The sequence below is a fragment of the Rhizophagus irregularis genome, chromosome 11 (assembly GCF_026210795.1).
Source record: "Rhizophagus irregularis chromosome 11, complete sequence".
In the NCBI taxonomy this organism is placed as follows: domain Eukaryota; kingdom Fungi; phylum Glomeromycota; class Glomeromycetes; order Glomerales; family Glomeraceae; genus Rhizophagus; species Rhizophagus irregularis.
The window spans coordinates 4,325,737-4,352,948 of record NC_089439.1 but is presented as its reverse complement, the minus strand read 5'-3'; the positions used below and the strand labels follow the sequence as shown (position 1 = coordinate 4,352,948).

Sequence of the window (27,212 nt, the reverse complement as noted above, 5' to 3'; positions counted from 1 at the left end):
TTACTTCACGTAATCGTAACCGATGGGAAATTTTCATTATTTTCATTGGTTTCATCGGTATCTATATATATTTCTGATTATGTTAATATAACATACTCAATTTTTTTAGGGCTTACCACAAATTTTTGTAGTGTCACGGTCGTTTTAATTGACGTATATTTAATAAAATTTTTTGCTAAACAGTTATTTTTATTATTGTATGAAAATAAAAATTTTTTGTACTAAATACTGAAAATTTCAGTCCAAAACTAATAAACAAATATAGAAAATATTGTCTTCAGGCTAAGAACAAATTTTAGATCTTGTCATGATCTTCGTGTAGTAAGTAAAAGTGATATCGCGTATTTTTTTTTTGATTATAGGATATAACTGACATCCCTTTCTCGCTTTCTCTCTAACGACAGCTTCTTCCGGATTTTTGGGTTCCTGAAGTGATAAGTAAAAAGAGGGTGTTATGTGTTTATCAGTTTTAGGAACGAAACTAACATGTTTTCTTTAAATTTGTAATATAACTAATGTTCCTTTTTCTTTTTTTCAGATATAATTAGATGAATGAAAGTACCAGTTTTAAATTTCATAATTTAAGAACCCACAAAAATAAAGAAAACTAAGGTTAACATGGTATTGTAAAATGAAAGAGGAAAGGTGAATGTAAAATTTGTTTAATAGAAGTCTTAAAGACATTAATAAAGGCAAAATATATTTAAGAAATTATATCGGAAAGTAGCGTAAACTTTTAGCAATTTCAAAGTTCTTACTTGTCAAATAGACTTGGCCAAAGGTTAGAACGATTGGTTAGGTGCTGGAACGATTGGTTTGACGTTGAAACGATTGTTGAGGCGTTAGAACTATTGATAAAAAAACTACTTTTTTTTTCTTCGCGTGTATTAAGACTATATTAAGTTTGTTGGCCTTGCATCAGCTGATAGGTTGATAGCAAATCACAGTTGCAGAAATTAACAATTAATGACCATAAAAAAGGCCCAAAATAAATATCCGCGCATATGTATTGTTGTTATTTGTATTCAAATTTTAGTTTAAGGCTAAGTTCTTTTATCATGGTTTAAATCATAATGATATGGAGGTAATCCAGTTATTACTTTACTTATACAGTAATTATACCAAAACTATAATTTTAGTATAATTTTGCTCTTTTAAAATTTTGGTAGAAATATAAGGTAAAACATCTAATACAAAAGCGAAACTTTCCACTTCTTTATCTTCCCTATAGGGATGGAAATGACTCTGTTGTTCCTGTTTTAGTTCTGCGATGCAAACCAAGTCTAAGTGAGCCTAACCGATAGGACCGGTTCCAAACTCCAATTTGAAGCAGACATTCAAGCGACATTTGAGAGGGTTCGTTAATTCTGTTATGTCACATGAAGTTACACAAATTTTCAAAAAGTAAATTGAATTGACGATCACTAAATCTCGATGAGCTAACTGTTGCCTACTTCCCTATCCTTAATTGTTATTATATTCCAGTATTTAACATATTTTAACCTTTACCTCACATATTTTTAGAGGCCAAAAGTGAAGAATGAATAAGTCTTTAATTAGTAATATTTGGATGTATAGATTTTTAGTTATAATAGTGTAATCATGTATAATTATAGCCTAAGAAAATTTGTCATGCACCACGAATTACTATACATAAACTTGATTCTTTGATTATACTAACTATTTATAAACTTTTATTTAATGATCAAACAAATTTTAGGATTGGCTTTTCACATAAAATGATTCACTATTATAGATTAAGTATTTAATCTTTATTAGGTACAGTATATAAATATAAAAATCAAATATATTACCAATGGCCGTCTGAAGTCTCTCAATCTAAATGATTTAAAAGCCTTCTCAATAAACTGATCTACATTATTCCTCCAAGCATTATTAACTATTTTATCATTTTTATTAATATTGCCCATGCGATTATAGATACAAAATAAAAAATTAAGATAAAAAATATATGAAAATTTAATTAGATAAATTGAATGTTAACAATGTTAACAAATTAAAATTTACAATAAAAACTTTCTTTTTTCATTTAAAAATCGTCATATTATTGCAGAACCCCGAAAAATGGTCATAAATGATCGGCAAGATTTTGGCCTAAAATAAGCAACTTTTCAGGGCCGGAATTATGATAATGCTGGCCAGTATCAAAACGGACAATAAAATTTAGGCCGGCACTATCTAAAAAAGGCAAGATTTTCATGAAAATTTTGGTTCTTTTTAAGCAAACTCAAATGTGACCTTTTTATGTATTTTTCGGAGTCCTATTATTGCCTCTACGTAGCTGAAATAAAGTAAAAAGATATAATTTATAATTTTTTTTTTTTTCGAAAAAATACTTATTTTAAAATATTGAATTAAGATTTCATATTTCCTCCATTTATTTATTTATTTTATGTGAAGTTGGCAAGGTAAACAAAAAGACATGAACAATCAAAGAAAGTTACTAATCTACATAGAACCTGTCATCCGTCAAGGTTACCACCAGGACGAACCTTTACTTCTAAAGAGATTTAGGGTGACCCAACTAGGGCCACCCTAAACCCACCCCGGACCACCTACATCGGTAGGTATTTTTTGGTATTTGGGGCCAACTGCAGCGTATCAGGGGGAGGCGAACACAACCAAACACACTCCCCATTGACCACCTTAGCAACACCTCAGCACTATGCCCACCCCTACCTGTGTAAGGATTAAATTGGTTGACCACGCGCCATACGTCATATTTCCTCCATAGTCCATATAGCCAATATAAAGTAGCAATATAAACTATCATATAGTCATGTGATAGCCACATGGTAGTGTCGTTAAGGTGGCTAATTCAGAGGCTTCAGCAAAGAATATATATGCAGAAAAAAAAATGAAACAGTTAACGAGCTTCTTTTGTTAAAAATATAAAATTCTAATAATTTTAAAATTTTGATAAAAATATGCCTTGTGGAAATAATTTACTTTCTTAAAATGTATAGCTGTGTATAATAATCTCACATCTATTATACAAAATATTAATTAATTGGTAATACTCTTATTCTCCTACAATCTCTGCGTACATTCGATCTTTTTATATATCGGTAAAACCGTAAACAAATGACATACTATATTAGGAGAATACAAATTATGATAATGTATGGAATATACAGTATATGTACAAATTATGTTATTTATAATTTCAGAACGTTTAGATTGTCTTTTTAAAAATATTTGTTAATATTTTTATTATAGAAATGGATTTGTTAATACAAGAGCCATTTACTAATTGAATATAATTTTTACACTTTATTCGTTCTTAATTTTTTATGCCTCATCAAAGATTAGTAAGATTAATACTATTTTTATTTTTTGAAAATACAGAAAAAAGATGTACATTACTAAAAAAAAATTAAGTTCAGATAAAAAATAATTTTAATTCGCATACTATTAAGTATTTACAAAATGTAGATCCCTTATGTATGTACCTTATGTAACCATCATTTCCAGATTAGTTCTCTTTCTTTTTATGATGATCAGCAGCTGCTTACGAATTTTCTCTGTCACAAAAATAGTAAATTTTTGTATACAATAGTAGTACAAACAGTAATACAAATAAGTAAACGCAATTTATTGAACTTCGTTCAATTAATAATTTTTTTGCTTATAATAATTCTGGAATTTATTTTGAGTAACGTAGTTATTTGTTTATATAACTAAAATTATAATCCACAACTCAAATTAATTAATATGGATGAAAAGCCAAAAAATTTATGGGAGAATACTGATTATAATAAATATAAGGTAATAGCAATTTAATATTTTTGATAATTATAATTATTTTATTGAATTTTTGTAATTAAAAATATTAATAATTTTTTGTCTATTAAAAGAGACATGTTACAATTTCTTCAACTATTAAATCAGAAAATGTAGATGAAAGAGTAGTTTATATAGAAGATTTAGAAAAAAGAAAACAAGCATATGGAATATGTGGAGAATGTAAAGAACCTGGTACAGGATCTAGATGGTGTCAACCTTGTAATGCTAAAAGATTTAAGGATAACTTTAAAAGTTGGACTAGTGGAAATAAAAATATTGATGAATTTATACAACAATCACATCTTAATGCTGTACATAATCATAGATATCTTGAATGGATACCTTTTGAAAAATTTCAAAATATCACTTATATTGCAGAAGGTGGTTTTGGTAAGATTCATTCAGCAGAATGGCCTGAAGGATTTATTGTATATTGGGATATTGAAAATCAAAAATGGTTTAGATACAATAAAAAAGATATTAAATATGCATTAAAAAGTTTGAATAATTCTTCTGATATATGTTCAGATTTTTTAAAAGAGGTAATTTAAACTCTTATATATAAGTTATTTACATTTATTTATTAATAAAATTTTTCTTTTTTGATGATAATTAGGTTAAATCTCATCTTCAGATTTTTAATAGAGATATTGTTCGATGTTTTGGAATTACTCAAGATCCAAATAATAAAGAGTATATGATGGTTTTATTATATTGTGAAAATGGAAATTTGAGAAATTATTTAAATAAATCAAATAATTATATTAATTATAAATCAAAAATTGATCAATTACAACAAATTGCAAGAGGACTTTTAAATATTCATAATGCTGAAAAAGTTCACAAAGATTTTCATTCAGGTAATATATTGCATGGGTTAGATTCTCTTACATATATAAGTGATTTAGGAATGTGTCAACCAGCAAGTAAGCAAAAAGTTAAAGAAGAAGGAATTTATGGAGTATTACCATATATAGCACCAGAAGTTTTACGTGGATACCAATATACAAAAGCAGCAGATATTTACTCATTTGGAATAATAATGAACGAATTTCTTTCTGAAAAAATTCCTTTTAATGATATTCCTCATGAGGATTTTTTAGCTTTTAAAATTTGTAAAGGACTTAGACCAACAATTTCTAAAGATATACCAAAATTACTTGCAGATTTGATAATAAAATGTTGGGATGCTGAAATAAAAAATAGACCAACCACTAAAGAATTGCATCAACTATTGAAGAAATGGTATGATGAGATTGAATATAGTAAAGATAATGAAGATGGTGAAGATGGTGAAGATGGTGAAGATGGTAAAGATGTTAAAGATGGTAAAGATGTTAAAGATAGTGAAAATGTTAAAGATAGTGAAAATGTTGACAATAGTCAAAATAGTGAAATATATTTTCAAATAAAAGAATGTGATAAAATTAGTAAAGAAAAATTCAAAAAGAGATCAAATGATGATAAATCCAAAAACTTCAAAACACATCCACAAGCAATTTATACTAGTAGACTTTTAAATTTCAAAAATCTTCCAAAACCAGTAAATTCTTCAGATTTATCATCTTTTCAATTCAGTTCAGGTAATTAAATTTAATTTTGCTTTATCATATAGTCTATTTTACATTATTAATGTTATTTTATTCTTTTAATAGATACTAATTATACTGCTCAATCAACGTCAACAAATCCAAGTAAGTATTCTCTTTATTATTATTATTATATAATTTTTTTATTTTTACATTTGTTAACATTTGAATACTTTGAATACATAATATACAGTTTCAGAATGCTTAGATTGTTCAATTTAGTGAATTGGGTAAGTTATTATTTATTTGTAATTTTACTAATATTTCCTTTCTAATTTATATAATCTATTTTTTTTTTTATAGAACTAAATGAAATTTGTCAAGATAGTGAACATAATATTGAATGAAGTTTTCTTTTATGTGAAAATTAGAGTCAAATAGTTTAAATTACTAGTTTGAGTGTTAAAGTTTAGTTCCACTTCTATTTTTCTTTCATTTATACTTTATAAATTTTTTATCTTAGTTTTTTATTTACATAGTATATTATATAATACATATAAATTTATTGGATTTTATATTTATGAATATTCTATATAAATAAAGAATTTAAATTTTTTATTATACTTATTTGATGATTATTATCTTTATCATTTGAATGTAAAACTGTGATATATTTGCAACTGCCAATATTCCGCTTGATGCATTTATAAAATCATATTAAATTATTATGCGCAATAAATGTTTGGTTGATTTGTCCTAAAGTATTTAAATAATCAATGAATTTATTTTAATACCTTTTTATTTATTATTTATATTTAAAATTTTTAATATCACTTGTTGGTTAATTTAAACAGTGAGTTTAACTCTAATAGTTAAATTTAAAGGAAGAAAAGGCCATTTATATTAAATTTGATTGTTAATATAACCAATAGCCCTTCTGAAGTGAAATTAATAAATAATAAGACGAGGAGACTTTGATGCAATATTGCATATATTATAGTTTGGAATGTTATAATGGATTCAAATTCAATAATTTCATAGTTAATTATTAGCCATACAATTATTAAGTCTTCATTTTAATATTGAACATACAATGTGTACTTGGACAAAGCTATAATCTAAAAACAGTGCTAATTGTAACAGATTGTAAAAATAATAATGAGAAACTATTTATAACACAACCTATTAATGAGGAATTTAAGGTAGTTAGATCAAGTTAACTAAATTCATTTTTTTTTTGAGATGAAAAGGACTGTAATTAATCACATGATGCTCCATTAAATTATATAAGCAATAATATCATGTTATTTTTTCTTCACTTTATTTTACGCAATTAGCCTAATTGATTTTTATCTCGTAATATATATAAATCTTAATCTTCATGATAGTTTAATGAATTTACGGTTAATTCACCTTATTCTATCTGCCTCCATTCAAATCATTCCATCACGTTAAACATAATAAAGGTACTGTAGATATCCAACTTTATTTTATTCATTATCCTAAAAAGAATTTTTTTTGAATAGAGATAGGCATTTAGAAAACGGATATTCTTTAATCTGTAATTACAGCAATATTACTATTTATACTTTTATACATTAATACAATAATCATCATCATTTATAATAAATAATTCTTTATCAGAGGAAAAGTGTGATATATATATATATGTATAACAAGATCATAGGGTTTACTAAATTCAGTTGATGTGAAAATTAAGAACATTACATTGGATACAAGTATCATAGTATATATTATGTATTAGTCACCGTACATGATATATTTTAACAATATATTTCAATGAAATTATTTGAGTAGACAATTTGAATGATGAATCTCTAAATTATAGTAGGTTTTTTTGGTAATATCCAGAATGTTATTAATAAATTTAAAGTTAGCGCTTTAAAAATTTTTATTAACTTAGTTTATTTTTTATTTACTTTATATTATATCTTAGTGGAAATTATTATGGTTGGTCAAATATGCAAAAATATATTAAAAATACATTATTTATTGAGAGGGTTTTGTGTTAAAAAGAGGCGTTTAACTTTGATTATAAAACGTTAGAAAGCAAAATACTTAACAAATCTATTAAGCATTTCAAACAAGCAAATAATTTTTAAATCGGTTATTATTAAAAGCGATTTTATTACTGTATTACATTTATTCTTAGCTTTTTTTTTATCTTGAATAAATTTAAAATAATTTTTTTTCTTTTAAGAAGTTACCTAAGAATTTAATTGGCCCGTCCTAATTATTTCAGAGGTGAGGTAAAAAAAAAATCGAGTTATTTCTTTCGTGGAGCAGCAACTGCAATTGTTTCTGTAGTAGTACTCACCCAGAAATTATTGGCTCATTTATCATATAATTTTTTTTTGTTTCATTCTAATACAATAAGTTTAATAAAATATATATTCACAATCTTAAAGGACTAAAATAACAAATTAACCGAAATTCAGTTTCAAATTCTCTGGCGCCAAACTTAATTGATTATTAATTAACCAGTTTACTGACGGAAGTAAAGTAATTACGTTATTCACGAAATACCAGACTAAAACTAACTACAAACAGGATAAGAATGTTTGTTGATTGTTAATTTAATACAAACTGAACGTTACTATTTAATTTTATAAAAAAAAAAATTATTTTCAATCGATTGAAATGGAAAAAAAAGCTGTTTATTATAGACACATAATGAACACAAAATAAAAAATATTTTTAAATATAAATTCAATATTACAACTTGAAATAAAGTGTAATACAGTATTTAAAAAATTCTTTACAGAAACTTCAAGATCGTAGCGATGGCTTAATGCGCAGTAACTGCGTTATTTATGTAATCGTAAAGAAATTACATACATGCAGTTACTGCGCATTAAGCCATCGCTACGATCTTGAAGTTTCTGTAAAGTTGTTGTATAATAATTAGAAATATTTTAATAACAATTTAATCATTTTATATGATGTCAAGGTTCGTTACTATTGCATTTGTCGAAATCAATATACGGAAACATGGTAAATTATTTCATGATATTATAATTTTAAAATGGGTTTTAATATCGCATTTTTATTATTAAAAGAAATGAATCTATTATACCAACCCTATAAAAAAAATTGGATACGTTTTTTATAAAGTTTTTATACGATTTTTTTCCTTAGAAATAACATATCATAATAGTCCGTTGAAAGGATACGGAAAATGCACAATTCCGTATCACTAAAAATATGATTTGGATATGGAATTTGCATCTAACATTCTATAAAACTTAACAGTTAATTGCATGTTTAGCTTGGGAAGTATATATAACAGTTTCTTTCTACGATACAATAAGTAACTAAAAGATATAATAATTATTATAGTTGCAATACCACCAGTTGTTCCACCTATTATTACTAGTGGTGCTCCTAAAAATTTTACTTACAAGTTAACCCACTTTGGCGTAAAAGTGGTATTTAATACAAGAAAACACACTGTGGAGTTAATAGATGAGTAGAAAATTTTATGAAAGATATTGGAAAATCAGTAAAAGTAGATCTTCTGCCTGGCATTCTAACGAATCACTCTGGTCGCAAAACTGTTGCACAGATTCTTCAGGATGCTGATGTGCTGGAAGATGCTATAATGGGAGTAACATGTCACGAAAGTGTTCAAGACTTCAAGGTATTCATGCAGAAGTAAATGTAATTTACGCTATAGAACCATCAAGATCTTCAATTCTTGGTGATTCAACAAATACTACTAATACACCTGTTGAATTTTCCTTTGATGATGATAAAAAATTTCTTATTTTTAATAATTGTCATTTTAATAATGTAACTTTTAAACTTTAAAATAAAATACAAAATCATCCTTTTTATTTGTAACATAAACAAATGATTAATTCTGCGGTAATAATAAAATATTAAAATGAGCTGCGTTTAATGTTAATATTTTCATTATAAAAATATCACTATGAAAAATCATGGGCGACCATTAGTAAATATGGGATAAAATCTGTTACATTCTATTTTTTCTGTGCAATAAAACCTATGTACTGTCTATATCAAGTAATTTTTCTATCACCTCGTTGACCGAAATTTCCTATATCACAAAATTTTTATGTTAGTCTAAATTAGACCAAATGCTTTTTGGAATTTTTTTGTATTTGATCTATTTGTGCTCCAATATCACCATGGAACGATTTTTTTTCTTATTGTTGAAGTTCCAGACAAGAAAATACACAATTCAGTATAAAATATATATTTTTTGAAATATTTGCAAGAAAATGACTTCAAGGCTTACAAACTAATGACCTATTGTAGTTCAAATAAATTATTATTGAACGTAATAATTATTATATATATTATGTAATATAATTTGTATTATTTATAAAACTCTTGAACTTTACTAAAAAAATCACAGAATGTTTAAAGTCTCTAAAGTTAAAAAATGATAATTTTTATTATAAAAATCAACTCATATTAATCAAACATCTGTTAATATTATATGTGAATTTAATATTGGTATTATTAGCTCTTGAAATGAATATATGATTTACTTAATTTTACACAATTAAATAATTTTATATGACTTATATTATATTTAATAACTGGAAAAGGTATAAAAAAAAAAGATTTATTTAAATTACAAACTAAGAAATTTGTAAAATATTTACTACTCTAGTCCTAGTGTTTAAATAATTCTAAAAAGAGAATACATATATTTAATATTTAAATAAAATATAAAAAAAAAATAAAGTGAATTATTCAAATTACAAACTAAGAATCCTTGTAAAATATTTTACTACTCTAACTTTAGTGTTTAAATAAACCTAAAAAGAATAAAAATAAAAAACAATTTCTGTTTCTTGTTGAATGCATAGTATTCAAATATCATTTGAAAGAAAACTATAAATCTTTTTTAATTTTCATCTGTTTTAATATTTAAAATTGATTAAATAAATAAAATAAATTTCACATAAACAATTTGCAAGATTAATTTTTTTATATCCTATATTACATACCTAATGACTTCTAATCTTCAAATTATACAATCATCCAAATCTTCAGTCACACTAGCAGCAGGATAATTTGAATGATAAGCTTGTAAATCATTACTTTCAAGAATTTCATTCAATTTTTTACTATTAAAATCAAGTAATCGACTTGTACAACGTGCTTGTGGGTGAGATTCAATAGTAAGATTGTTACGCCCAATTGGTGCATTTATAAATTCCATAATATTGCATTTTAATTCTTCATTAATATCATCTTCAAAATTCTTAACAGATTCATTATCATTAGGAATAAAAATCCATTCTCCAATAATATTTAACACTTCTTTAGAAGATGGTCTTTTCAATGGATCTCCATCCCAGCATTTTTTCATCAATTCTACATAACATTGTGGAGTATTTTCAATAATTTCTGGACGTTCACCTTCACAAATACTTAAACTAAGTTGAAGATCATGTGCTCTGTCATTAAATGGTGGTACTCCAGATGTAAATTCCCACATAATCATAGAAAAACTGTATACATCACTAGCTGGAGTATAAGATTTGCCTCTAAAAACTTCAGGTGGCATAAATGATATAACTCCAAAAATATCATCCTTTTTCAAAAATGATTTTACAGGTCGACACAATCCTAAATCACAAACATAAAGTTTGTCCTCACTTTTATCTTCATGATTTAAAATATTTCCATCATGAAAATCACAATGAATAAGATTTTGTTCATGTATATCCTTAAGTCCAGTAATAATTTCATACAACATATATAATTTTTGTTTCCAAGTAAATTTGATTATTCTTGCTAAATTTTCTCTTAAATTACCTTTGTTTGCAAAATCCATTACTACCATATATTTTGAAGTAGCTGGATCTTTTGTAAATCCATAAAAATTAATAATATCATATGAGTTTAAAAAACTTACATGATACTTCCACTATAAATAATAATATATTAATATATTAGTATAGATAAAATTATAATTTAAATTGAAAAAATAAATAATAACTATCTACCTCATTTAAAAATTCATCTAAATTTTCATTTAAATCACTGTGACATTTAAGTATTACTTCTTTATTTCCACTATCATTTAACCAAATAGATTTATATATAATACCAAATCCTCCTTCATTAAAATATTTAACATTTTTAAATTTATTATAAGGAATCCATCTTAAATTTTTTTCATAAATAAATTCATCTATAACTGTATTTCCACTTTTTCCAAATCTATAAATTTAAAAAATTAAAATTATATTTAAAAGTTATGTATTAAAATTTACACTAAAATTTAAAATTAAAATTAAAATCACTTACTCTAAAATTTAAATAGAAATTCAATATAAGCCTTAGTTTTTGTATAAATGTACAAATGTATATAAAAAAAACCTATAATTCACAACTTACCAACTAAAGTAACAGATATTTTTTTTAAATGAAAGAATTTGGTTAACAAATAAATATTATAAATAATATAATAATCATAATAATAGAAACAATAAAACTTACAATCTATATAATAAATAATTTTTTAAATAAAGAATTTAGTTAGATTAAATTATATGCAAATATTATATAAATATGTAATAATAGAATTAAGTAAATAACTTACTATCTATATTATTAAATAATTTTAAATAAAGAATTTAGTTAGTTTAAATTATATGCAAATATTATATAAATATGTAAGTAATAGAATTAATAAATAATAACTTACTCTCTATATTATTAAATAAGTTTTAAATAAAGAATTTAGTTAGTTTAAATTATATGTAATTATTATGTAAATAAGTAAATAATGGAATTAAATAAATAACTTACTCTCTATATTATTAAATAATTTTTTAAATAAAGAAATTAGTTAGTTTAAATTATATAAAATATAATAGAATTAAATAAATAACTTATAGCTTACGCCCTAAAAAAATTACAAAATAATTTTTTAAAAAAGTATTTAGTTAATTAAATTATATGCAAATATTATATAAATATGTAATAATAGAATTAATTAAATAACTTACACTCTATATTATTAAGAAATAATTTTTAAATAAATAATTAGTTAGTTTAAATTATATGTAAATAATAATAGAATTAAATAAATAACTTACGAACTATATTATTTAGAAAATAAAGAATTTAGTTAGTTAAATTATATGTAAATACTAATAGAATTAAAATAAATAACTTACACTCTATATTATTAAATAATTTTTGAATATAAAGAATTCAATTAGTCTAAGTTATATGTAAGCAATAATAAGACTAAATAAATAACTTACGAACTATATTTATATTAAATAATTTTTTAAATAAAGAAATTTAGTTAATTTAAATCATTTATAAATGTTATACAAATATTTAATAATAGAATTAAATAAATAACTTACGAGCTATATTATTAATTAATTAAAGAATTTAGTTAGTTTAAATTATATGCAAATAATTTATAAATATGATATGTAATAGAAGTGAATAACTTATAACTTACCAGCTGCAAAATAATTTTTTAAATAAATAAAATTAGTTAGTTTAAATTATAATATAAAGAAAATAACTACGTTTAACCGGGGAAATATCCCCTAATATTTATTAGAGTTAGGGTTTAGGATTAAGGTTAGGTTAGTGTTAGGTTAGGTTTAATTATCACAACGTATCACGCCCCACGGGTTTTCATTTTATTTAATTAATTTGGGGATGAAATATTTTGTTATTAAAATTCCTATTTGACACACTTATTCGTCACGGGAGGAATTTCCCCTCCGGTTAAAATTAGAAATTTTCTTATATAAATATGTGATAGAATTAATTAAATAACTTACTCTCTATATTATTTAAACAAAGAATTTTGTTAGTATAATTATATGTAAATATTATATAAATATATAATAATAGAATTGAATTAATAACTTACTTTCTATATTATTAAACAATTTTTTTAAATAAAGAAATTAGTTAGTATAAATTAATTGTAAAAACATTAAATAAATATGTTATATTTATAATAGAATTATATAGCTTACTCCCTATATATTATTGAATAATGTTTAATAAAGGTTAGTTTAAATTATAAGTAAATATTAAATAAATAAGCAATAATAGAATTAAATAAATAATTTACAAGCTATTATTATTAAAAAATAAAAAATTTAGTTAGTTTAAATTATGTATAAATATTAGTATATAAACATATAATAATAGAATTAAATGAATAACTTACTATCTATATTAATAAATAGTTTTAGAATAAAAAATTAGTTAGTTTAAATATTATATAAATATGTAATAATAAATTAAATAAATAACTTACGAACTATATTATTAAATAATTTTTTAAATAAAGAATTAAATTAGTTTAATTATAAATATTATATAAATAAGTAATAATAGAATTAAATAACTTACGCCCTATATTATCAAATAATTTTTAAATGAAGAATTTAGTTAAGTAAAGGATTATAAAAAATAATGATGCAGTTAGCCGAAAAATAATTAGCCGCAACGTGATCCAGACCCGGCTCAGGTGTAGATCGTCGTGGATTTTCTGCGATTAAAACCGGGTTCGGATGATCGGCAATCAGGAATTCGGCTAACAACACCATTATAAGTAAAATTTAATAGAATTAAATAAATAACTTACGATCTATATTATTAAATAATTTTTTAAATACAGAATTTAGTTAGTTTAAATTATATGTAAATAATATAATAATAAGGAATAATAGAATTAAATAAATAACTTACAAACTAAAAGAAATCACAAAATAATTTTTTAAATAAAGAATTTAGTTAGTTTAAATTATAAGTAAATATTATAAATATTATAGCAATAAGTAATAATAGAATTAAATAAATAACTTACCATCTAAAAGAAATTACAAAATAATTTTTTAAATAAAGAAATTATGTTAGTTTAAATTTTTGTAAATATTATAACAATGAGTAATTGTCCGGAGCAAAGCGAAGGACTATATACGTCTACGCATTATGAAAAATAATCAATCACGTGGTCACGTGAATTTTCACGTGACGTCATCCGAGGTTTATCTTTTTTTCGCTCCAGTTTCCGTTTACTAGTAATAGAGTAACTTACACTCTATATTATTAAATAATATTAAATAAAGAATTAGTTAGTTTTAAATTATATGTAAATAATATCAGAATTAATGAATAACTTACGAACTATATTAATGAACAATTTTTTGAATAAAGAATTTAGTTAGTTTATATTATATGTAAATATTATATAAATACATAATAATAGAATTAAATAAAAAACTTACACTCTATATTATTAAAATAAAGAATTTAGTTAGTTTAAATTATAAGTAAATGTTAAACAGATATGTAATAGAATCAAATAAAAACCTACTCTCTATATTATTAAATAATTTTTTAAGAGAATTTAGTTAGCTTAATTATATGTAAATATAATACAGATATGTAATAATAGAATCAAATAAATAATTACTCTCTATATCATTATTAAATAAAGAATTTAGTTAGTTTAAAATTATAAGTAAATATTATATAAATGTGAATCGAATAAATAACTCATAACTTGCCAGCTAAAAGAAATCATATAATAATTTTTAAATAAAGAATTTAGTTAGTTTAAAATAAACGTAAATACTATATAAATATGTATATAGAAATAGATAAATAACTTACTCCCTATATTATAAATTAGTAATTTAGTTAGTTTAAATTATATGTAAATATTATTTAAATATTTAATAATGTTAGAATTAAATAAATTAACTTACGCTCTATATTATTAAATAATTTTTAAACATAGAATTTAGTTAGTTTAAATTACGTGTAAATATTATATAAATATGTAATAGAAGAATCAATATAACTTACTAACTAAAAAGAGATTACCAAATAATTTTGTAATAGAGTTTAGTTACTTAAATTATATAAATAATAGAAATAGAAATATCACGTATACAACTTACACCCTGTATTAATTATTAATTAGTTGATATAAATATAATACAAAAGTATTTGCTGTAAATTAAATAAAACACTTACAATCTAATTATTTAAATTAAGAATATAATTAGCTGAGTTATATAAAATATTAAACAAATAAACATAAGTTTTAAATATTGAAACTTACTGTCTATAATATAATCAATTATTAAATAGTCATTTAAACAAAGAATTTAGTTATTTTAATATTAAGTAAAATAATTAAGTAAAAGAACTAAAGATTTAACTTACAAACTATAATATTATTAATGAATTATTTAGTTATATGGATATAACAAAAATAAGTAACTCCATTATTATTCAATTATATATAAGATAACCTATTAACTTACGAGCTATATAATTTTTATATAATATAGTTAGTTTAAATCGTACATGTATATTACATAAGATATAATAATAGATAGTATTTAAATTATTTGCAAATAATTTTTATTTCATAATTAAAGACGTCTCAGCTCGTTTAATATATTATATATATTATATTTACCTTCAGATTCCTTAGTGCCACTTGAAACTTATCGTAAGTTGTTTAAAAATTTTAGATTTTTAGTTATATTAAATGTTCATGCTGTATATGATTTTTATGATTTTTACCTTTATCAGCCATTATTATACAATTATATCAAAATTCTCTCTAACTGGAAAGACAATATAAATATCTTTTTTTTTTCTTTTTTTTCATTAATGGATATATATGGCGTGTAATTTTTCTGTGCAACAATGAGACTTGATGATCGACATATATTACGATATGCCATATTTGCTTGTCATAATGAATTATGTGCAGATCGGCGGCTATACTAACTTTCGCCCCAGCCCCCAGGTTCCCATTGGATCCATGTAATGATGGCAGGAGACATGGATCCGGGATGATTACAAATGATTACAAATCAGATGTTGATTAATTGACCAGCCAGAATCAGAGGCGAAAATTAGTATAACCCAGATGGGAAACAGAATATATAATTTATAAACTTCTAAAAGTCATTCAGCAGATGTAACTTGGCTACTTTGCAAGTTAGAAATTAGGATATTCATTAAAATCAACTTGGAAATGATCGACAAAGACAATAAAGTATATTATACAAGTCAGACCTCCATATAATCACCATATTAGTGTTTAAAATAAATGCGTGACAAATCACATTATGTTACACAAAATTCTTTCACGAAATTTATTTTGTATCAACTTAAAGAGATTAACCTGTCCTTCATCACAAGATGAAGAAACGGTTATATCCATTATAAAATTATTTGTCAAAATTTAATTACGTACGGGTTTATTTAATGACTTCATTTAAAATTGATAAAATTTCAGAAAATTATTTTCGATTTTAAAAAATAGAATTTCTTATAACATTATGAAATATCTCGAACTTTGAGATTGGAAATTTGATTATAATTATCCTTATAAACAAAAAAATAATTTATTCTTTAATATTAAATTAGATTACATATTGATTTTTGATTCCACTGTTGAGTGGTTTATCGTACCAATAAAACTTGAACATTAATACTGTAATAGTAACATTAAAATTTAAGTGATATAAATTGTTAGTAGTAATAATTTTTAGAGAAAATGGGGAGATCGACCTGCACTTTCCATAAAAAAAATTGATTAATAAATAAAAACAAAACAATAAAAGATTTGAACTTAAATAAATATTATGTAGATTTTAAAATATAAATACTATGCACGTCTTTGATAATGTCAATTTTAAATTAATATTCATTACTACAATCAAGCGTTTAATAATAAGCATCACATGGTATTGTAAGAACCCTGTTTGATCATCATTATGGTCGCATGGTACTACGGTCGTACAGCACAATTTAATTTGTCCGGAATTTGGTTCCGGTATTTATTTCGTTTCATATTTTGTATTTATTTATTTTTTTTTTAAAAAAAATAATAATTTTAATATTTTCTAACATTTGTAAAATCATATTTAAAATTGTCTTTTGAAAAATTTCAATTATAAAAGATTTATTCTAAACCATTTTCATTATTTTTGGATAAAAGGATGGAAAAACTCAATAAAGATATTCTTTTCTTAATATTTGAAGAATTACAAGTTGATTCAAAATCTCTCTTTTCTTGTCTAATGGTCAATAGAATTTGGTGTGAAACGGTTATTCCAATTTTATGGAGAAATCCCTGGCGCTATAAGATGAATTATAGTAATAAAAATTATTTATTTATAATCATAGCTTCATATTTATCTGATGATATTAAAGAATTCCTAACAAGGCAAGGAATACAATTACCATCAGTTTCATTTCAACCACTTTTGTTTGATTATTTATCATTCTGTAGAAGTATTAATATAAATACTTTGAATACTATAATTTCTATTGGATCCTCTTTAACTTATAATCAATTTCTTTTACAACAAGAATTTTATTGTATCTTTATGAAGAAATTTCGAGAGTTGAAGTATTTAAATATGAATTTAATTAAACATCAAATATTTTATTTTCCAGAAGCTAAAACTTGTCTTGAATCGCTATGTGAACTAAAATTTAATACATCTATTGATCCTTCATACTTTTATGGATTTGCGAGTATTTGTCAATATATACAGAGACTCATTATAGATAATGTAGTACTAAAGTCCAACTCTGGAATTGTTAAATTAATTGAAGTTCAGAGGAATTTAAAATATTTTGAATGGATTGATAATTTTAATGTTGGTTATTTTACAGATGATCCTTATAAAGAAATCTTTCTTGAATTAGAAAAAAAGGCAGGCTTTCTTAATCATCTTAAACTATCTTTCCTATATATTGATAGTTTTGATTATACAATAATGCAAAGGTTACTTTTAAAACTTCATAATATAAAAACTTTAAAATTTAATGAATTTAATTTTATTAATAAAAGTATATTGAAGATGTTAGTATATAATAACCTTGAAATCCTTAATATAGATTATTTTACAATAAGTAAAACTTCAATCATAATTGAAAATAGTGGAGGAAATCTTAAAGAAGTTTCATTAAAACCTCATGATTTTTTATATGATGAAAATAATTTTAGGAATGAATCTCTCATTTTTATCCGTAAAATTTATGAATATTGTCCTTTGATTGAATATCTATCACTTCCATTTATGCCATCAAAAAATCATTTCATTGAATTTGAAAGATTATTACAAGTTTGTCAAAATCTGAAGTCATTATTATTAATTACATCAAATCGTTATATATATGAAACTGAAAAAGAAATTTTAGAAAATAGAGAAGAAATATTAAAATTATTAATTAAATCAGCACCAACTAATCTAAGAGAAATTAGATTTCTTGATGAATTTAATGTTTCTTTAGAAGTCTTGGAAGAATTTTTAGAAAAATGGAGAGGTCGACCTGCACTTTCTATACTTACATCCAATTCTATTTATGAAGGAGAAGATTATAAAAATTTGATTAATAAATATAAAAATAATGGAGTAATTAAAAATTTTAAATGTAAATCTTACACGTATGTAGAAGATATGAACTTCAAAATATGAATTATTGGCACGCTTTAAATTAGTATGTAGAGTATATAATGTATTAGCTTAATATTTAATAAATTGAGACTATGATAATATTGTCAAAGTTAATGGATTAAGTGGTTTTATTCACTAGTAATTTTTTTAGCAGTTCTTTTTTTTTTTAATAACAGTCAATTTTTTAGCATTGAATTTTGTATATTACATTGTGAGTAATAAAAATTATGAATCATAAAAAAATAATCAAATATAATCACGCCATAGTTCTGCGACAGTATTACATACATGTACTTGAATGTAATACGTAACTTGTTATTAAAAATAAATTTTGTTACTATAAAAATGCTGTTTAGTACAGTTCACTTTTTAAGCTTTATCACATGCTTTCTCATGATTATGTACTACGTCCCTACCACAAATAAGAAGTGCACTATATATGTTCCGACTTCCGATCATGAAAATTACCACAAGCTTACAAAAAGTAGACACTCATGTCCCTTACATAGTACTATAACACTCCAAACAATTTCCACACCACCAAAATCAAATGAAGATTAGTGGTTAAGGAAAGGGAAAAGTGATTAGGGAGTAACAAAGGGAGAGAATTAAGGTAACGAAATTTTGTAGAATGTAAAGAAATGTAAATGAACAAAAAAAGTAGTATTATCCCTGATCAGCACCATTTACACGATTATGCAAATGTAGTTATACCTACTGGGTAGCAAATTTCATAAGAAAAAATTAACATCATACATACTATAATAGACGGCTCTGAAAATATGAGTAATTCAGAAAGATTTGCATTTTCCAAATGAGAAAAACTTTCTTTAATTTACAGTATTTGTAATCTCAATATTATTTTTACCTTTCAGGGTTACGGTACATTTTGCCAAAAGCCATTTCGCCGAAAGGACGTTTCGCCGAACAATAGGACCAACATTATGCAGAATTATAAATAACTCAGGCCAGAGATTATTTTTCGGCGAAATGGCTTTCGGCGAAATGTCCCGATACCATTTTTCAGTGTAATAGTAATAGTTCCGAAGCTTTTTAAATTTTTAATCATTTTTTTTGAAAATCTTTAAAAAAAGAAAAAATTTTGATCTACGAGAATAAAAAAAAGGGATAGCTTCAGTAATACGGTCTGCTGCGGCCAATCGCATTATCTTGAATGGCCGAAAATTGAAATATGATTACTAAAACAAATTAAACTTTTTTCATTAATTAGGTTTATTAGCAAAAAAAAAAGAATACCGTATATTAGCGTAATAATAAAATTATTGGATAACAACGGGAGTTTATTATAAAAATTGCATGAACGACTTGTTGAAGCATTTAATATAGTTGCCCATATCGGGCTAGTGTTTTTTAACGTGCACCCAAAAATAAATATTTTTCTTTTTCTTTTGGTATAACGAGATACTTTATTATTTATATGATAAAGAACATACAAATTTTATAAAATATATCTTGAGCTTGGTAACATACCTTTACCTACTACCGTAAATTAGCTATATATTGTGCGTTTCATTTTTGTATACTAACATCTAGTTCATTAACCTGAGTACTCATTACACCATTTCTAATGTTTTCTAATTAATATGTTTACTATTTTCTATATTTTTTTATGTTTATTATTATTATTTATACCTGACTTCTCCGTTTCTTCATCACCTCGTTCTTCCTTTTCTGATCTGGAACCCTTTTTCTTTTATACATTAAAGTGCAGGTAAACCTCTACATAATTACTACAACTTATTAAAACTATATAATGTGATTTCATAGAGGTTAAAATTAAATTTATCCATAGACCTAGATAGGTATTTATGTATTTTATCATTCATAGTATAAAACTGATAAAAATTAAAAATTAAAAAAAAAAATGGTAAAGAAAAAGCTTAAGATGAGTCACTTGAACCCTAGAAAAAATTTTATAATTACACGCAGTTTTTGTGTTTTTCAAATGATTCGATCATGATATAATACTGCTGATCAAGTAAATTATAACACTACAAACTTAAAAATTAACAATTCCTTTCCCTAATAAATTTTATTATTTCGAAGTATAGATTAGTTTTGCTTTGGGTGCCATGATTAGTTTTTGACTGTTAGTTTTCTTTCAGTATGTTTCCATTTCTATTAAAGGTATGTAGCGATTAAACTTAATTCATATAAAATAAGTTCATAATTCATCAATATTAATATTTGAAAGAAATTTCAAGCATTTTAAATTTTAAATATTTCTTTAAAATTTTTTATAAGAAAAATTTACAAATTCTGGATTTGGTATATAACTTCTTGAGTTACACAAATTTACATATAAGAAAATTTTGTAATATACACAAATTCTGGCCGGAATTATAAAAATTTATGGTTATCACTGGCACATCATATTTATTATCACGTCCGTTGCCAACAACGGGTCGCAACTAGTGTATAATTTGTACTATTTGTTTTGCAATCAAATTTGTGATTCAGTTTTATCGGTGATTTGTTGAAAACTGTGATTTTATATGACATCATTATAATGTAACAAATCTAAATTTGGAATTCAATTTGCATCAGGCAAATCTGCGGTCAGAAATTATAGAATTGCCTTATTTGACCAGCTTAATATCAATCAAATATTAACCCATGGTCAGGTCTGCTCATACATGGGCAGCTTCTTGGCTAAGGTCTTGTGCACAAAGTTTCAGCTATAGACTATGTCGACTCCGATCAACCATTAGTTTCAATTTCTAATTCAAGATGTCCCGCTGCCAAAGAAAGATAAATACTACAGGCTAAGCTAATTAGTATTATTGAACAATAGCGGCAAAAAGACACATTTTTTAATTTTAATTAAATAATATAATATACAGTACATACTGGACCAAAAATAATTTACCTTTTTACTGTATTGTACAATAAGGTCTGAAATTGTTGTTGATTTGATTAGCAATTCGCTTAACGTCATTTCCCATATATTGAGATGTCTAAACTGAATTCGGCTGGCATTACAGTATTAGAAATAAATAATAGGTGACAAAATGACAAATAGGATTTCTATCGAAAAGAAAACGGGTGTGTCATGGTGACAAACTATATAGTATGCCACATGATCATACCCGGTCCCATTTATTTTGCCCTTAAATCTTTTATTATCACTTAATTCAAAGTCTTCATGTGAGATTTATGACAAGTATGTTCGTTATAATTCTTATATAATTTGTACTAATTAATTTCATTATTTAAAAATAATTCAATAATTCAGAAGGTAAGTTATTTACTTAATTCTTTTATTATATATTTATATGGTTTTTTGTATTTAATAAATTCTTTATTTAATAATATAGCTCGTAAGTTACTAATCTATTCAACTCTTCCATTATATAATATTTATATATATATATTTATTTTCCTTTAAAAAATAATAATATAGAAAGTATGTTATTATTCATTTATTTTATATAATATTATTGTATATAATTTAAAACTAATTAAAAAATTAATACTATAGGGAGTAAGTTATTTATTTATTATATATTCGCATAATTATATAATATTTAAATATGGTTTTAAATTCTTTACTTAAAAAATTAATTAATAATATAGGAAGTAAGTTATTTATTTAATTTAATATTATGTATTAATACAATATTTATATTTAATTTAAATTAACTAAATTATTTATTCTGGTATTTTGTTTAGATTGTAAGTTATAAATTATTTCTTGATTTATTATTATACATTCATAGCATTTATATATAATATAATTCTTTATTTAATAAATTATTTTGGCAGTTTATAGTAAGTATAACTTATTTATAAATATTTACATAATAATTATATAATTATATAATTTAAACTAATTAAATTTTCATTTAAAAATTATTTAACAATATAGCGAGTAAGTTATCTATTTATTCATTTGATATTTACATTTAAACTTACTAATTTATTAATAATATAGATAGTAAGCTATTTATATAATTTTGTGATTATATATTTATGTAATATTTAATATATGTATAATTAAATTAACTATATTCTTTATCAATAATTATTTCAGATTGTAAGTTATAAGCTATTTATTTGATCTTATTATTATATATATTTACACAATATATTTTAACTAATTAATAAATTCTTTAATTTTAGATTTTTTATATTGTAAGCTATTTAATTTTATTATATTTTTATAATATATTTATCATATTTATATACAATTTATACTAACCAAATTCTTTATTATTATCATACAATTAAACTAACTTAATAAATTATTTAATATATAACTCATAATTTTAAATTCTATTAAAATTCTATTATATTTATATATAATTTAAATAGGGAGTAAGTTATTTTTTTTAATTCTATTATTATATATTTACATATATTGATATAGAATTAGCTAACTAGTGAATTCATTTAAAAAATTAATTAATGGTGTAGTGAGTAAGTTATTTAATTTTTATTTTAGTAATATTTTAAATGCAATTTAAACTAATTAAATTATTTATTTAATAAATGATTTAATAATATAGAAAGTAAGTATTTATTTAATTCTATTATCATATTATTAAATAATTTAAATTAATTAAATTCTTTATTAATAAATCATTTGATAATATAGGAAGTAAGTTATTTATTTATTTCATATGTTTATATAATTTTAAACAAATTAAATTCTTTATTCGATAAATCATTTGATAATATAGACAGTAAGTTATTTATTTAATTCTATTATCATATGATTATATAATTTAAACTAATTAAATTCTTTATTTAATAAATCATTTGATAATATAGAAAGTAAGTTATTTATTTAATTCTATTATCATATTATTATATAGTAATTTAAATAATTAAATTCTTTATTTAATAAATCATTTGATAATATAGGAAGTAAGGATCTGGTTTCTGTATATAATATTTACATGTAATTTAAATTAATTAAATTCTTTATTTAAAAAAATTAATGATATAGGGAGTAAGTTATTTATTTACTATATCCTCCAAACTAAGCATCTCCTTTTGTACATAATTTCAGTAAAAACATTTATAACATATAACTTAAGGTGGGGGTACTTATTTCTATAGTGCTTAATTTTGGAAAAACCCAGAAAAGTCTCATATAAGTAAGGTGATGCCAAAAAAAAAAAATACCATTAGGCATCTCTTTCAGGGCTGGAATTATAATAATACCAGCCAGCATCTAAAAGAAAATAATTTCCAAACTAGAATTATTAAAAGTTATCTATAAAAGAAAGATCCACACGATTATTTTGACCCATTTAACACCTTTGCCTACATGAGACCTTTCCGGGTTCCATCCTACCTGGAAGTATACAATAATTCTGTGCATTATTAAATAGGAATATTGGATGTATATTAGAATACCATTTTAATATTCCTATCTAATAACTGCTGTATCATCATACAGATGTCCAAGATTATGCTTCAACTTTTTTAGCATACTTATAAATTTTAATATTTTATATTTTAATAATATAATGTGGTAAAAATAACATGATTACATTTAATGCGTAATAATATCATTTATTTATATAATACTTATATACTCATTTAAAAAATTAAATAAATAATTTTTTATTAAAAAATTATTTTATAATTAATTTTAGATTGTAAGTTATATATATTATTTACTATTATTATATATGATGTTTGCACATAATTTACTGACTAAATTCTTTATTTAAAAATTTCTTTACAATTTATTTTAGATTGTAAGTTATAAATTATTTATTTATTACATATTTATATATAATTTAGACTAATTAAAATTTTTATTTAAAAAATCATTTTTTAGGTTGTAAGTTAAAAATATTTATTAACTCTATTAATTATATATTTACATATTTATTTATAATCTATTTTAATTGAATTCAATTTTTTGTTTTAGTTGGTAAGTTATAAATTTTAGATTATTATTAAATATTATTTATATAAAAAATTAATATTTATTAATATTTATTTTGTTTTAGAGTAAGTATTAATCTTATTTTTTTTTTAATTTAATATTTTAACGTATTATCAATATAACATAAATTACCATAATTACTATTATAGATTTGGAGAAAGTGGAAATGCAATTATGGATAAATTTATTTTTGAAAAAGGTTTAAAATGGATTCCTTATTGTAAATTTGTAAATGTTAAATATTTTGATAAAGGAGGATTTGGTACTGTATATAAAGCTAAATTTGTAGATAATGCTAATCAAATGGTTCTTAAATGTTCTAATAATTTGAATGAAAATTTAAATGAATTTTTAAATGAGGTATAATAATATAATATTTCTTTTAATTTTTGCTGATTTATTTATACTAACATATAATTTTATATTCTATAGTGGGATTATCATGAAAGTTGTTTAGATTCAGGCGAAATTATTTATTTATATGGATTCACAAAAAATCCAGATACTTTGAATTATATGGTTGTAATGGATTATGCAAATAGAGGAAATTTAAGAGAAAATTTAACAAATATAGTTAGATATGATTGGAAAAAGAAATTACACATGTTGTATAAAATTATTTCCGGGCTTAGTAAAATACATGGAAAAAAACTTATTCATTGTGATTTTCATGATGGTAATATCTTAAATCATGAGGATGATAAAATTTATATTAGTGATTTAGGATTATGTAAGCCTGTAAAATTTACTTTAAAAAAAGATAGTATTTATGGTGTCATACCATTTATGGCACCTGAAGTTTTAAGAGGCAAACCTTATACTCAAGCTAGTGATATATATAGTTTTTCTATGATTATGTGGGAATTTACATCTGGGGTTCCACCATTTCATGATAAAGCACATGATTTTCAACTTAGTTTAAGTATTTGTAAAGGCGAACGTCCTGAAATTATTGAAAATACTCCACAATGTTATATAAATTTGATTAAAAAATGTTGGAATGAAGATCCATTAAAAAGACCATCAGCATTAGAAGTTAAAAATATTATTGAGAATTGGATTTTTCTTCCTAATAGAGCGAGTATTGAAGATATTAATGAAGAATTAAAAAGCAATATTATGGAATTTAGAAGAGCTCTATTTAGGAATAGAAATCCTTTTATTACTAGAACTCATCCACAAGCACATTATACGAGTCGTTTACTTGATTTTACTAGTGAAAAATTGAATGAAAGTTTAAAAAGTAATTGTTCGTATTATAGAGTTAATGAAATTAGTAGTGAAATTGAAAGTCAAGATTCACAAGCATATTATGCAAGTGATTTTACTAGTGGAAAAGTGTATGAAATGTCAAGAAGTGAAGATTTGAATGATTGTGTAGTTGAAGATATGAATCATTAGGTATGTAATATATAGAAAAAAAGGTAATTTTTCAAATTATTTATGTGAAATTAATTTATTTATTAAATATTAAAACAGATTGAATATTAATCAATTATTTATGAATTTTTTAAAAATTGCAGTAACTTAAGTAATATTTGATATTATATTCGGCAGAAATTATTCTTTTTTTTTCTTTTTTATTTTACTTAGGATTATTTAAACACTAAGGCTAGAGTAGTAGCATATCGTACAAGCTTCTTAGTTTGTAATTTAAATAATTCTTTTCTTTTTTTTATATAGCCTATATATTCCCTTTCTTATTTTACTTAGAATTATTTAAACACTAAGACTAGAGTAGTAAAATACTTTACAAGTTTCCTAGTTTGTAATTTAAGTAATTCCTTTTTTTATAACTTATTTACTTAGGATTATTTAAACACTAAGACTAGAGTAGTAAAATATTTTACAAGTTTCTTAGTTTGTAATTTAAATAATTCATTTATCAAAATATTAAATAAATGTTATCATTTATTTACAATATAAAAAGCCCTAAATATGATTGAATTTAAAGGTTTATTCGATTAAATAAAGGCTATAGGATTAAATTAGTATAGTATTAGCAGTCACCCGTATAATCCGGCTATTTAAATATTATATATATTTTATTAACATTAAATGGGACAAAATAATATACAATATCCACTTCCAATATTCATAAACTATAAAATATCTGATGTTATATTTAGTATGCAAGCAGAGCCATGTACTAGCACAAATAGCAGAGAACTTCTAATTTACATGATTTTTAGTATAATTGATTGAACTTTATAAAATTTTAACATTAAATTATTGACTAAAAATGATTTAATTTTAATAAAGACGGTCTGGTTCAGCTATGAAGGAACAAATAGTTAATTATTTATGCATCTATTAGAAACTTTGAAAATATTTTTTTGTAAGATACTTGTGTTACATACTAGGAACACAAATTATAGTTCAGGATAATTCAAAAAGGAAATGGTTGAAAGTGATGCTTAACAACAGGGGATAAACAAAATTTTAACGCCATTCTACGAAAGA

At 22.9% G+C, this 27,212-nt stretch overlaps 4 protein-coding genes across 4 annotated transcripts; 3 read left to right on the top strand and 1 right to left on the bottom strand.

Annotated features, from left to right (window-relative positions):
- Positions 1-3,735: 3,735 nt before the first annotated feature.
- On the top strand, positions 3,736-5,618 carry OCT59_003429 (uncharacterized protein; the record flags this gene model as incomplete). The annotated part of the gene is made up of 6 exons (XM_066145606.1): positions 3,736-3,789; positions 3,879-4,197; positions 4,336-4,349; positions 4,424-5,390; positions 5,463-5,501; positions 5,590-5,618. The coding sequence occupies 6 exons, from the start codon at positions 3,736-3,738 to the stop codon at positions 5,616-5,618; spliced, it is 1,422 nt and encodes a 473-aa protein (XP_065996311.1).
- A 4,625-nt stretch (positions 5,619-10,243) lies between these two features.
- On the bottom strand, positions 10,244-11,349 carry OCT59_003428 (uncharacterized protein; the record flags this gene model as incomplete). The annotated part of the gene is made up of 5 exons (XM_066145605.1): positions 10,244-10,247; positions 10,340-10,349; positions 10,434-10,771; positions 11,254-11,265; positions 11,345-11,349. 5 exons carry the CDS (start codon positions 11,347-11,349, stop codon positions 10,244-10,246), a joined length of 369 nt encoding a protein of 122 aa, XP_065996310.1.
- A 6,007-nt stretch (positions 11,350-17,356) lies between these two features.
- OCT59_003427 (uncharacterized protein) lies at positions 17,357-18,844 on the top strand (the record flags this gene model as incomplete). Its single annotated transcript, XM_066145604.1, has 1 exon — positions 17,357-18,844. The coding sequence occupies one exon, from the start codon at positions 17,357-17,359 to the stop codon at positions 18,842-18,844; it is 1,488 nt and encodes a 495-aa protein (XP_065996309.1).
- Positions 18,845-24,923: 6,079 nt separating this feature from the next.
- OCT59_003426 (uncharacterized protein) lies at positions 24,924-26,150 on the top strand (the record flags this gene model as incomplete). The annotated part of the gene is made up of 3 exons (XM_066145603.1): positions 24,924-25,109; positions 25,182-25,197; positions 25,756-26,150. 3 exons carry the CDS (start codon positions 24,924-24,926, stop codon positions 26,148-26,150), a joined length of 597 nt encoding a protein of 198 aa, XP_065996308.1.
- Positions 26,151-27,212: the final 1,062 nt, after the last annotated feature.